Below are 14,984 nucleotides of genomic sequence, written 5' to 3' on the forward strand. Positions count from 1 at the left end.
ACTTAATCATATTCTTGCTTTAGCTTACCACAGAGCTGTGTGCTCTGTGATTTAAGATATGGAATATAGTCTGCAAGTTGATGTGGAGATGATTCAATGCCATGTTAAATCTGGTAGACAAAATAATTTCAACTGAAATCTAGAGAATTTCCTGAGAAAGCTATGTTTCAGAATGTGGAAGCATGCTTTCCAATAAAAACTCTCCATACACCTGCACCGGCTCTTTTCCACCTTGTATGAATGACAGATTCAAAATAATTTAAGAAAAATTAATAAAATAAGTTACTTTCAAATTCTTCTTGCTCTAAGTTTTATTATTTTGGCAATTTCTGACACTCTTCAGTGCCAGCACTTTTAATCCATCCACTGCCAGCAATGGGTAATGTACTGGGAAAAACATCCTGATGCAAACAGGTTTAGTGTAATTTATGATAGAAATCACAGAAATAATTAGTAAAGCATTCAATTTTACTCAAAGGTTTAGCACCAGGCTTGATAGTTAGAAGACGGTTGGACTCGATCTTAAAGATCTTTTCCAACAGGCAAAATTCTCTGCTGAAGGTTAGTGTAATTCAGTGTATGCCTTTTAGTGTTAAATACAGCATGTAAATATATAGAAGATATAAATAACTTCAGTACTGTTGTTTCCATACCTTTTTTCTCCTTTTTTTTTTAAAAGCAGCAGTTGTAGTGACATTGATTTTATTTTAAAAGGTATAATGCTTGAACCTAAAATGAGGCGGTGCCTCTTGCTTCTGAGTAGCATTTTCATATCACAGAATTTTGTTCCTGTTAATTCCACTAAAAATTACTTGGAAACTTGCTTCAGCTTCTTCTAGCCACGCATCGCTTCTACCTAGGCAGTAAATGAGGATAAAATATTCCATGTAGAATGCCTTCTATAACTACATTTGGAAAGTCATCTGAAAAAAAAAAGAGAAAAAAACTTGCTTTCTTATCTGTGTCAGTACCATATAAATGTTTTTGTGAAGCTTAACCAGGTAAGGTCTTGTATAATTTGGGTTACTGCATCACTCAACTGTTTATCCATGTCGGGGATGTGCTATTAGTAATGCTGTTTCAGCACTAAAGCCACTTTAGTGTAGCAGTGGGCATTGCTTGAATGCACTGCCAGATTTGTAGCTTATTGATTTAAAGGGATGTTCTAATACTTAATGCTGCAAGGCTCCAGCTCTTTATCTGAATCTTTTCTCACAAGGAAGATGGATTACACTGGCAATTCAATTTCTAACAAAATCTCAATATACTTGAAGAAATTCCAAGACTGCTACTGGGAATACTTCAAAGCTGTTTTTCCATTGTGGTTTACAGCAATGTTCAGACTGAGAAGGCTTGAAGGATGCCTGTATGATCAGAGATGCTTATTTGAGGCAGGAAAATTTCAGGCTGTCCAATCAACATAAAATGTTACATGTTACAAAAAGTCATCCTATAATATCTGGACGGAAAAAACACAGATGTAGAGGAAGCTGGCACTTAATTTTCATTTGAAATTTAGCATGAAAGAATTACCTCGTAAAACATAGTAACAGAACCACACAGAGGAATGGCAGGATGTACATTACTGAAGTGAAAATATTTCTCAAATGCATCAACCTCTGTGTTTTTTAATGAGTTTCCTTACACCAGTGGGCATTGAGAAGTCAGAAATCTCTGATCACGTCTTGCAACCTTAAAATAGTGAGTAGACTAGGAAATGGATTTGCCTAGAAACAGACTATTTCTGATATAGAACTTTCCTCACTGATGGCATCTTTCTTCCACCTATCAGCCTATAGAATATTCAGAAAGGGGAGATGCAACTTATCGTTATATACTCAGTAACTTAGATCACATAATGTGTGTGGGAAAATGAGGTTTTGTCCCTAGTGCCACTGCTGAAATAATTTTGGAGGTAAAGATATTGAGCAAAAAAATAGATTTGGACCTGGTGAGAAAAAAAAAATTCTTACTAGCTTAAAGGTGTTCTCTCATAGGTATTAATAAGGTGGTTTCAGTGTATTAAAGATGTTACAGAGATATTTTAGGATGTTTTAATGAGCTACAACCTTCACATAAAAATACCCTTCTCATAGTAAGTCATCATTATAAATTATCTGTTAATATTTTGAATCCAATGATGACTCCTCAAGTTCTGCAAGCTCAGTTATCCCAAAGCACAATGGTAGAAGAATCCTATACTGTTGTCATTAATGTTGTTAAAAAATACACTTGTAAAAGCAATCTGATGCTTTCCAAATAAATGCTGCAGTTCCAGAAACATTTTTCCCCCTTTTTTTAACTGGTTCTTCTATAACAGACTATAAATATGTAAGAAAATGAGTATTGATTTTAAAAAATAATACAAAATTTCAGCAGCAGATTTACTGTAAGGCTTTGCTGCTTTAGAAACATTCAAGCTTAATGCAAACACAGTATTATTGTTATTACAAAGGCACAGTCTTGCAGATCTGTGATACTTAAAGAATCATCAGAACAATATGCAGAGAATCATCAGAACAATTTTCAAGTAAGTGACAGTAACTCTTGAGATTGCATTTTTAGCCTCTTAACATGAAGAGCATTTTAAAACAGTATGCAATTTTTTCCCACCCTTCTGTAGGAAGTGGCCCTCTTAACACAAAAAAGTGTCATGCTCATGCACTCAGACTGTGTTGGACACATGACAAAATGATTCTGAAAATCAATGAGGTTTGTAAGTGTGAATCTTGGTTTTGGGAAGTTGTCTTGCAACTCAACAATGCTTAAAATGCAGTCATTAGAATAATGGCAAGTAACAATGCAATGGAGGGTGGGAGGGGTAAATGCTGAGTAATATATTCCAGAAACATTTTAAAACAGTATTAAAACATTAACATTAAAAAGCTACAAATGAACAATTTCCTTTCTTATGGGAAGATGTTAACACAGGCATTGCTCTCTCCAGGAGAGACTTCACTTCTGATCCAAATAACTGCCTGTTAAAGAGAATGGGAAATGCTTCTACAAATACATAGCAATAAAAGGACGACTAAGGAAAATTTCTGTCCCTTGTTGGATGCAGGGGGGAACATAGTGGTCAAGGATGAGGAAAATGACAAGGTACTTGCTACCTCTTTTGCCTCAGACTTCAGTAGTAAGAACAGTTGCTGAGCCACCTGAGCTGGATGATATGGGGGAGCAGAAGGAAGCCCCCATAGTCCAAGAGGAGACTATTAGAGACCTGCTGCACCATTTAGACATACGCAAGTCTATAGGACCAGATGGCAAACACTGAAGTGTACTGAGGGAGCTGGCAGAAGTGCTCACCAAGCCACTTTCCATCATTTACTGGCAGTCCTGGCTAAGTGGGAAGGTCACAGATTGGCAAAAGTGATACCCATCTACAAGAAGAGACAGAAGGAGGACCCAGGGAACTATAGACCTATCAATCTGACCTTGGTGCCAGGGAAGGTCATGGAGCAAATCATCTTGAGTGCTATTATGTGGTATGTGCAGGGCAACCAAATGCTCAGGCCCAGTCACGGGCTCATGTAGGGCAGATCCTGCTTAATGAACCTGATCTTTTTCTATGACAAGGTGACCCACTTAATGGATGAGGGAAAGGCTGGGGATACTGTTTACCTGGACTTTAATAAAACATTTGACACCGTCTCCCACAGCATCCCCCTGAAAAAACTGGCTGCTCCTGGCTTGGATGAATGAATGCTTTGCTGGGTAAAAACATGGCTGAATGGCTGGGCTCAAAGAGTGGTGCCAAATAGAGTTAAATCCATTTGATGGGCAGTAAAGAGTGGTGGTCCCCAGGGCTCAGTATTTGGGCCAGTTCTCTTTATTATCTTTATCCATGATCTGGACAAGGGAGTTGAGTGCACCCTCAGTAAATTTACAGATGCCACCAAGCTGGGAGGGAGTTTGATCTGTTTGAGGGTAGAAAGGCTCTGCAAAGGGATCTGGAAAAGCTGGGTTGATGGGCCGAAATAATTGTATGAGGTTTAACAAAGCCACAGGGCAGGTCCTGCACTTGGGTCACAACAACCCCATGCAGTGCTACAGGCTTGGGGGAGAGCAGATGGACCTGGGGGTGCTGATTGACAGCCAGCTGAACATCATCCATCAGTGTGCCCAGGTACCCAAGAAAGCCAAGAGCACCCTGGCCTGTAGCAGGAATGTGTGACCAGGAGGAGTAGGGAAGTGATTATGTCCCTGTACTTGGCACTGGTGAGGCCACACCTTGAATACTGTGTTCAGTTTTGGGCCCCTCAGTACAAGGAAGACATAGAGATGCCGGAGTGTGTAGAGAGAAGGTCAATAAAGATGGTGACATATCTGGAGAACATTGCTGAGGGAACTGAGACTGTTTAGACTGAAGAAGAGGAGGCTGAAGGGAGATCTCATTGCTCTCTACAACTACCAGAAAGCAGGTTGCAGTGAGGTGGGGGTCAGTCTCTTCTTTCTAGTATCAGGTGATAGGATGAGAGGCAATGGACAGAAGTGGCGCCAGTGAAGGTCTAGATTGGATATCAGGAAAAAATTCTGTATGGAAACAGTGGTGAGGCATTGGAATAGGTTTATCTGTATTTTCTCTAGTAACTGTTAAGAGTCTAACTAGAATAAACCAGTAGAGCCTCTAGACTTAATGAGTTGGTTTTCTTCCTTTCTTTAATATTTTAAGTTAAGGAATAACTTGCAAGTAAATTTGATGTTTTAAGATCTTAAAATACAAAGAATCTTCACCTGCCATAGGCAATTCTAAATACTGTGATAAGGCCAAAACAAGTCTTGTCAAAAGTTTGGAGCGTCCTTTGTTTCAGATGTCATTAATGAAGCCTACTTAATATTTAAATATTTAAATGCATTAGAAGAGGGTTTTGTCTTAATTCAAGTAAAGTGCCACTTAAAAGAGTAACAAAATTCATTATGAAGTTCCTGATGATTTCAAGAGAAGGGAACTTAGCCTTGCACAGAGAGGACAAAGATTAGTACCACCACAGAACTGCAAAATGTTGAAAAATCTTAAAGCAAAACCTTACATATAAGCTGGAAACATTAAGCACTGTTTTCATTTTTCAGGATAACTGTATATGAAGTCCATTTTCTCTCTCAGGAATGGTATGGAATTAAGTGATGTTCATAATTTACACACCGCTCTTGAGGAATCCAATTTTGCAATTAAGAGGAGCATTAAACAGCATGATTAAGAAATGCAATGTGGCTTACTCCAAATATTAGTATAGGCAGCATCTGTTAGACAGAGGTAACTCTATGGGTCCTTCTGCATCACTGTTGTCACTTGGGTCAGGAGTGACCTTGTGAAGTGACTATCTTTCCTTACTGTGCTTAGGTTCATTGACATTGTGATTTGCACTCCAGCCTCAAACAGGCATTTAGTCCACGTGACCTAAGTCAAAGTGAAAGCCAAACAAACCTGTAGTGTGTCTTCTCAAACAGACATTGGTCTACCAGGATGACTTCTGCACTATTTCTTTCTAGAACTGTAAGTTGAGTGAGACCCCATAAAGTTAATACTGTTGGGCCACTCTACTAGCTACAGTGGGCATGACCTTCAAGAGAGACTATTTAACCCTCTCAAAATACGTGACCCTATTCTCTATGGCTTTCAATAACAGCTTGAAAAAACAACAGAATCACAGTGTGTTTGGAGCTGGAAGAGACAGCTGGTCATCATTTGGTCCAACCCTCTGCTCAAGCATGGACATGTAGAGCCAGTTACCCAGGACCATGTCCAGATGGCTTCTCTGTATCTTAGTGAAGAAGACTCAACCACCACGCTGAGAAACCTGTGCCAGGGCTCAGTCACCCTCACAGTGACAGTGTGTTTCCTGATGTTCTGCCACTGGGCATCACTAAAAAGAGCCTGGCTTTGTGCTCTTGGCACTCTCCCTTCAGATATTCAAACACATCTTGAGAAAATCTCAAGGCACTACACTTCATTGGCTAAGACATTTCAAGCGAACAAGCGTTCTTTCCTAAATTTACTCTTAAACAATTCATGATTTTCAAGGCAGCTGAAGAATCTGACTTTTGATTTCAACACAGTATTTTGTAAAATCAAAGAATGTATCCTTTTTATTCTCTATCTCTGAGAGAAAATTCTCTCTTGGGAGTATATTACATGTTTAATACAAAATTCATTAGAAATAGCAGTTCAAACAAGTAACATGACAAGCCAGGAGGTACACACTACTAAAACCAGTATTTTTCTTTCCTGCACACACTTAAGACAGAGGGTAAATTCTTTAATTAAGAATGTAAATAACTTTTATAAAAGAAACAGAAAAAAAAAGGGTTTATAAGAAGCTATTTCAAACACTCTTTTGAAACATGTATTAAGGGGTGAAGGCTAACGTAAATGTCCTGTAAAACACATCAATTGAAGCATGTATTCCTCCCCACCACCACCACCCCCACCACTTATAACATCTAGAGCTTATAAATGATAAGAAATAGTAATAACCCAAATGGAAGTACAAACATGCTTGCAGTAGATCGACTGGTGTTTAGGGAAAAAGCACTTAGAAGGGACTGGGCCTCTAAGTTCAAATCCTTCAGGCAAAACAGCCCAAAAGGTCAACAACAAGAAAAGAAAAGTGATGTTCTTCATCTTTCCATCTGAATTCCCAGAAGATTTGTCTGAGAGAACAACTGAGGGAGAAAATTCCACCCTTTTATAAATTACCCACCCTACTTAGTGTTTTAATATTATTTTTAATACAAGAACTATTGTTTTATTGGCAGGTTATTAGATTTTGGACCAGTGTCATTTGACTAGGCTTCTATTAATAATAATGTGGTTTATGCGGTGCAGGATCAGATCAGTAAAGTGCTGTTAACAGATGACAGGTTTGATTACCGTTGGCTTTAGGCAAGACATATGGATCCCTTAGGAACAGCAGCACAGGCTGGTGGGACAGTTTGCTGGAAAGGTCAAGAACAGGGATGTCAGTATCAAGGGACAGCAAACAGAATATTCTACAAACCAGCTTTGATAAAATGAGGTGGCTGAACTTGCAGGAGCCATGCCAATGTGTTTCTGTACGCTATCACTGCCCAAAAAGGACAGGCTCCGTCTCCTGGGAGCAAAACTCACCTCTCCTCCGACACACAGCTTACAGCCGGCTTTGAGAGCCCTGATCCTGCTCTGTTCCCTGGTATTTGGTGTAATTCTGAATACAAGATCACCCACAACCAGGTTCCATGGGTCTACAGGCTCTTTAAGCTACTTGACATGTTCAAAATTTCATCACACTTTTCCATCTTCCAAAGCAGCTGCTATATTCCACACCCATGGAGAAAAAGTCCTTGCAAGCTCGTCACAGGGCTGTTTCCCACCCTGGTCACAGAACCCCAGCCAGAGCAAGCCCTCTTTGCCCTGCTCTGTACATACATATGCCAAGCAGCACAACCAGATACACACGAAACTCTATTAATGCACAGGGTGGTACCCAAACTTCTGAGTCCTTCTGCTAAATCTTCTTGCTAGGAAAAATACACTTCAATGGGTGAAAAATATTTCAAAAAATATTTCCAGCCAGTAAAGCAAGCATAACAATGCTCAGTTCCCACTGCATTAAATGGATCTAACACAGCCGACAAAACACATCTAATTGTAATCCTAAACTACTGCTATTTTGTCAATTGCAAGGAACAAATACAGTAAACACCAACAATTTAAAGTAGTTGATTACTCTGGTTCCCTAGAAAGAGTAGGAATCAAGCTCTCACCTTGATTCTTCAGATTCTGTTTCATCAAAAGAGCTGCAAGTAAAGTGAGAGGAAACTTTGGTTACAACAAAAGGAGATTGTATCATTTTACAACAGCACTGCTTAGAAAAAACGTGATCCATTTTACTGCACCACATTCACAAGCATATCTGTCTGTCTGTCTGTCTATCTATCTATTTAGTGATAGAGTACAGTCTCACTGTGGGTATTGACTGATGCCAACTACAAGTGAAAATTGCCAAGTCTCTTTGCTTCTGATTGACTCTAGAGACCATTCTGGCCCATAGACACCTCCGAGTGCAAGACAGCCTCAAAAATATCTCCACTTTCTTCAGCTTCTATCCACTGCAGATCCACACAGCTTCCTTCAAAGTGCAAGAGAGTTGTGTAGCTTTCTAGGAGGCAAGTTCTGGTTATGCAGTTGGATTATCAACTATGTCATCTTGCACAGCAAAAGAAATTACTCTTCCTACAAAACTTAAAGCTCCAGATATTAACAGAACTTCCAGACACATGGTTTTGGGTACTTCTGTACTCATTACTCTTATCATACTAAGATTTCCTTCTACCATCCTAATCAAGAACTCTTCCCAGGGGAAGTGCAATGGGGCCATTGGGGTAGATGTCATCAGAAAGGAGATCATAAAATGATGACAGAATGAACTTCTATTTTGTGCAGACAGTATAATACAGACAAAGGCTTTCTATGGAACTTTAGTGAATGTTTATGAATATCTTGTATTTCAGTAGATACTTCAAGACCTATTTGAAAATCCTATTTTTTCTCATCTAAACTCATTCTCCAAGAATATTACCTTAAACCTCACTTTTTTGAGTCTTTGAACAGGATGGATTTATTTTATCATCTTTTAGGGATATATAAACATACTTACCATGAACCTAATGCCCATTTATTTTACAGTGTTAGAGTTGGCAGCAGGACCATTTGAAGTCAACGGAATTGCATCAGCACTGTGTGGACATAGGCCTTTTGGCCTCCATATATTTTATTCAATAAATGAGAACTTACCCACAGCTTTCTGCTTTTGGCAAAGTAGGTACATGGCGAACGTTCAGGAAATCAAGAAATATTTTAGGGAGCTCTTCATTTTCTAAAATGATTGTCTGAAAAAAACAAAAACCAAAACCAACAAAACCCCAATATTTTTCCTGTTCAAGATATTTCACATTTTTGATCGGCTACCAAACATTTCCTGCTTGCAATGCTTTTTAGTTGTTCTCCTTTTTTATTTTAACACCTATTTTAGCGTGCTTAATTTCAACTGAAAACCAACAGATCTTAATGAATCACATATAAATACATTCAGCTTATGCTACCACATTCTTTTTCACCTTCCATCACTGGTGCCAAGCAACATGCCTCTCAAGCAGAGGTGTCTGATTCTGGAACTAAGTTATTGGCACACTAATTTGTGAATAAAATTCTGTTTATTTAAAACATAAAGCAGCTACAGCTCAGTGCTTTCACGTTCACTTCACAGAAGGCTCTTGTCTGGCACATCAGTGTGAAAAGGAAGTCTCCACTTTTGCATTTTATTAATGCAATCCTTGGCTAACAAGGGAAACTCTTTGGCTGGACAGATCAGCTTACAATGTACTCCTTTTATCTGTGCTGTGACTCCTAATGACTAAACTCCAGCCAAAGAGCTGCTGGCTAGACCTTCCACATTCTTCCACAGCAATAACATAATGGCCCTACTCCATCCTCCTTTGTTTTTCCATTGATGAGATTATTCAAAATTTTCAGTAAATTTATTACAAGTGCATTTAAGAATATGTAGCAAATAGATGAGGTGCATGTTCATCATGAAAGAATGACTTTTAAAGGAAACAACAGATCTCTGATAATTTCAGAGAAACAGACAAAAAATAATTATTGATCATAAATTTCATGAGGCAACCAAACAGTTCATAAATTCAACCAATGTCACACCGGAAAGATCAAGCCCCTATTTACTTGCTGTTCAAACTGTAATATACTCTCATAGCACACACACTTCATATGCAAATGAAAGCTACAAGCTCTTCCCTTTCCTTCAGAAAGGCCTCATCCAGAGTGAATATATGCATGGAAAAAACTTCACTGGATTTATACATAAACAACTTGTACAAGTAAAGCTATCCATACTCATCCTGTTAATGTTCACATCCTGTGTTAGAAAAAACCCAGAGAAGAAACAAGGCTGGTGATGGTGAGAAACATTTCTCTGCTTACATTCAGGAGTTAACTTGTTCCTGGATGTGCATTCTTTTATATTGCAGAATCACTAGGTTGAGACAATGGGTAACATTGTAACATAGGGTAACAGCATCACAAAAAGCCATTGCATTGGAAAAGACAACTAGAGGTCCTCTAGATTTTAAAGAAGATTTTATAGCATGTGATTTGGTTACTGGTGTAATGAAAACCAAGCATAAAAATTATGTAAGAGGTGCATAAAGAGAGAAATGTATTTGAAAACAAAGATATTTGAGAAATGCTTCTTTTTTATTTGCAAATCTGAATTCAGAGTCTACATTTCTTCAACAGCTGAGGCTATCGCTAATAAATGAAAAAAAAAACCCAAACACCAGAAAAATGCAACTTTTGAAGTTTTCAGCTCTAGATTTTGATGGATGTAACAAAAGCATAGGTCTGAAATGGTAGCAAGTGTTAAGCCTTTCAGTTCACCTCTATATGAAGATGCTGCATTAAAAAATGCCACTTCATTTGCATTCTGCAAGATCAGCACTCTGCTGGTGCAAAATTTATCCTGTTCTACATTCAGGATATGCATAGAAGGAGGGGTGGAGGTCGATGCATATTCAGAGGGTGTGTGAATTGAATATCAATAGGTATGATTTGCTCAAATAAAAATATCTTACTAATTACTATATGCAACGAAAAACTGCAAAATTTGTATAAAGATGTTTAATGCTTACATGCAACCTCAATACTTACATCTTTTGACAGCTTTTTTCCAAAAGTTAAGCTGCCTCCTGAGGCTGCTGAAAAGAACAGTGATTGTTGGGAAAGAAGTTAATTATACTGATTTGACTTCGTTGGTTTTGATATAAAAAAAGGGCCAGAATACAATCCAGCTGTTTAATATACATGGTAAAAAACAAAGCAAAAGAGAAACAACCCCAAACAGCTAGGAGCAACAAATAAATCCAAGAGCCACACTGAATTAGATATGCCAGTCTAGTTGTATTTCCCACCTCTGATGGTGACCTGAAGTGGATATCCAGAGAAAAATGTAAGCATTCCAAACTTCCTATTTAAGTTGTTCAAAACAATAATCTTAAGTCAGAAACTGTTATCATAATTGGCTTAATTTACCTGGAATGACCTGTAGCATGACAGACTTTTGACTTCTGACTAAAAATTTGGAAGAAACACCTATTTTGCAAATTACAATTAATAGCGGAGAAGAAAAGGAACCAGTAGGTAAAGTCTCTATAATTTGTGATGCATTGTGCCTAATTGTAGCCTCTGTTGAAGTGTATATGTGACATTGCCTTGTAAACATGACCACTACCTTGTTTCCTCTGCAATCAGAAAGTTAAAGATACATGTTGTCAAAGAAATAAAACCTCACATTAGTTGGTTAGTAATGTGAAAATCTAATTCATCCAAATTGTACCAAGATCATAGCAGTGAAATTCGGATGTGGGCCCCAGAGTGCTGCGTTGACTAATTTAAGGTGAAAAATAAGGATGTGTATTTCCTTCCTAAAATAAATAATTAAAAAAACAAAACAAAACAAAACTGAAAGACATAACACAACCTCTGGCAAGTGATTTGGGAAGTGACTCCAGAAATACATTTTTCAAACTCATTGATTTCAGCTGAACTGAAGAGTATAAGCACTGTATTTTCTTAGAAAATCGTAAAGGGTTTTTATCTGTTACTGTCAAACTTTAATGAACTGCTCCACGCTTCACAAAAAAAACCAAACCAAAACAAACCACAAGGGAAAGTGTGATGTTTACATCAGCAGAAATGTTTTTTTTTTCACATTGAAAGGGTGCAATTATTATTATATAACACAAATTACAAAAATCCTTATTTTTCTCCCTTATCAGTTTCATAAAATCGTGTTCCCTGTGGATGCCATTGATTAGTTGCACATGTTCTTTCAGTGACATCTGAAATACTTAATTGTTGGTTATCTTTTCTCCTTCAGCAAGTAAAATATAGTCACAAAATTGCAAAGGGACTTGTTCTGCCTTAACCTTAGCTAGATGCCATCATGCAGTGGAAAACAGTGCTAAAATATCACAGGATAACGCTCTCCAACAGGGGAGACATATAAACAGCATAATGATTTCCCACGAGTTTCCTTCTTAGAAAATTGTCACTAAAGCCAGGGTAAATGGTGACATACCTTCACAGAGGACACGGTGAAATCGAACACTGGCATTCTAGTTAGGTCCAAACCTACTCATCAGCCAATTATAACAGTAACTGAACATCTTGCTGAAAACCTGAGCAATACTACTTTGCTAACCTTAGAAGATCATGCCAGAGGAATGCATTGTTTTCACAGATTTTTATTAGATTTTCTTGTTGTTGTTGTTCTTAATGAAAAAAAAAGGAAAATTTAATTTCTTACAATCATTTATCACACTTTCAAAGGCTGCTGGAACAGCTGTTGGAGGGGGGGAAATGAAAGTGGGGAGCTGAGTTACAAGGTTTTGAAGAGTCCTCACAGACTTTTCCATTCAATCGAGTTTAGTTTGAAATGCTGTACTGTTAGGGTGAAAAAGTTCATGACAGATTTTCCTCTCTTCACAAGGAAAGATGCTTCACAATACCTAATTCTGTGGCACAGCTAAAATGGGGGAGAAGAAAATCAATACATTCCAGCTACAGTAAGTAGGCTGGAGTGTCAGTCTCCACTGGGACCAAAACCCACATCTTTTAAACACACTTTAGAGTCTATATTCTTCTGTTAACCTGCTTTTCCTGAACTGCTTTACACAGTCCTATAGTCCTATGAAATGATAAAAAGGTTACCAAAAGAACACATTAACTAAAAACCAAGTAGATGAAGGAACCAGACTTCTAAGAGCAAACTTCCCCCTTTTTTAAAAAATAATAGCACAGACAATAATCTTTTTTATTATGCATGAAGAACCTTACTTCCTTCTTTGGTGAGGATGTGGCTATAGGTTATCAATAAGAATTATTTCTAAATAAAATGTCACTTAAATTGTTGTAGTAAATGTCCCTTAAATTTCATTACTACCAGAAACATTCACTGATAGGGCACTTTTGTTAAGAACAGGAGGAGGTTATCAAACATACTTAGAACTCTGCATAAAGGAGATACTTAGAAGAGACAGGAAGAATGTAAACACATAGAAAACAACACAGAAGTGATGCCCCATATGAAGTACCAGCTAGCTAACACTTCCAGTGTGTCTATCAAAAGGAAGTCAACAGTAAGCGTGCCATCTACACAGTGGAGCTTGAAAAGGAATAAGATATTGACTGTAGCTATTATATGCCAAAAAACTTCCAACAAAGATCCAGAAGTTAGTACTTGAAGGTCAAAGTAAAGTCACATAAGTGAAAAAAAATAAAACCAAACCCAAAACACAGAGGAGAATTGCACTACTGAACCTCAAGACTGGAGAACAGTAGAAAAATAACTGCACTGAATTTCAGATCAATTTGTTATACTTCCAGTGAGCTTAAAATGCACCAGATGTCTCCTGAGTGACAAATCCATCTATCGCAGCATTCTCATGCTACACACAGGATAAATGAAACAGGTGGAAGGGAAGCCAAATGGGTTTAAAAACTTCTGGATCATCACTGAAAAACTGTTTGCAGAAATCCATGACAATACCTAGAAGGTATCAGCATTTCTACTGAAGTCTTACCTGACTTAAAGCACTTTACTCATTTTGATTTAAAAACACTACCAAGTAAGTTTTAAGTTAGTGAAGTACTTTAGTTAGAAAGGTCATTAATTATACATTTACAGTTCCAACTAATACTTAACTGCAAAGTGCAGGGCTGATTGACTTGAGGCTAAGTGTACAAATATAACCCGTTTGATGTGAAAAATACAGTATTGATTTTTAATTTTTTTTTTTAAACTGGGAACCTAAACTAGTGGCAGCAAACAGTGAATCTGTGCAGCAAAATCAGAGACTAGCCCCTGAAAGATTAAAAACAAAGTGCAACAAACTACAGTTCCTTTGAAAAATAAAAATGAAAGGAAGCAGTCAATATAATTTACTGAGACACCGCTCAAAGGATTGGAGGTTAAGACAAAGCTGGATGAGAAATGAAGAAATCAACAGAGCAAAAGGAAAAAAAGCTGAAGGGCAGGACAAGTTAATGATATTTTAAAAAGTTAGTAGGAACAAGAGAAGCTTTTAAAAACAAGTAACAGGAAAAAGTGGTACAAAGCATAAGCAGATCCATAATGACAAAGAAAGACACCAAAATAGATGTACCTATTTAAATGGATGAATTGAAGTGTTTGTTTTTAAAAATCAACAGACCACTAAGACAATGGACAAGTAATAAGTAATTATGACTATGTCAATAATGCTGCTGATGAACAGGTGCAGGAATACCTTATATGAGAATGCATACATCAGTCAGTAGATCTAATCCTAAGACTGCTCTCTCAATATTGGGGCTCAATGCATGTTTCTGTCTTCTACTTCTTCCATAACCCTTTCTCAGAATCACAAAGTCATGGAATCATTTAAGTTGGAAAAGACCTTTAAAATCATCATGTCCAACCCTTAACCTAGCACTGCCAAGTCCACCACTAAACCGTGTCACTAAGCACCAATCTACACACATTTTAAAATATTTCCAGACCTGGTGATTCAACCACTTTCCTAGGCAGCTTCCAGTGTTTGATAAAAATTTTACTGAAGAAATTTTTCCTAACACCCAATCTAAACCTCCCCTTTTGCAACTTGAGGCCATTTCTTCTTGTCCTATCTCTTGTTACTAGGGAGATGAGACTGACACCCACCTTGCTACACTGTCCTTTCATGTAGCTGTAGAGAGGAAGGAGGTCTCCCCTCGCTCTCCTTTTCTGCAGGCTACGCAACCCCAATTCTCCCATATGCTCCTCAGAAGACTTGTCTAGACCCTTCACCAGCATTATCTACTCGAACTATGATTTTATGCTATGCTAACTGCAGCAGATGGCTCTCCTAGAGAAGGATGGAGCATGGCTGGAAATAGCCAACTCACC

At 37.8% G+C, this 14,984-nt stretch overlaps 1 protein-coding gene across 1 annotated transcript in view; it reads right to left on the reverse strand.

Annotated features, from left to right (window-relative positions):
* Nucleotides 1–299: 299 nt before the first annotated feature.
* The window catches only part of SNX24 (sorting nexin 24), a 96,297-nt gene continuing 81,612 nt past the window's right edge, over nt 300–14,984 (reverse strand). The window contains exons 4-7 of the mRNA XM_054397718.1: nt 8,777–8,871; nt 7,747–7,779; nt 6,875–6,939; nt 300–923 (exon numbers count right to left, since the gene is read on the reverse strand). Coding sequence (XP_054253693.1) covers nt 853–923; nt 6,875–6,939; nt 7,747–7,779; nt 8,777–8,871 — 264 coding nt within the window. The 3' untranslated portion in view covers nt 300–852. The remainder of the gene's footprint in view (nt 924–6,874; nt 6,940–7,746; nt 7,780–8,776; nt 8,872–14,984) is intronic.

The sequence above is a fragment of the Indicator indicator genome, chromosome Z (genome assembly GCF_027791375.1).
Source record: "Indicator indicator isolate 239-I01 chromosome Z, UM_Iind_1.1, whole genome shotgun sequence".
NCBI classification, from domain to species: domain Eukaryota; kingdom Metazoa; phylum Chordata; class Aves; order Piciformes; family Indicatoridae; genus Indicator; species Indicator indicator.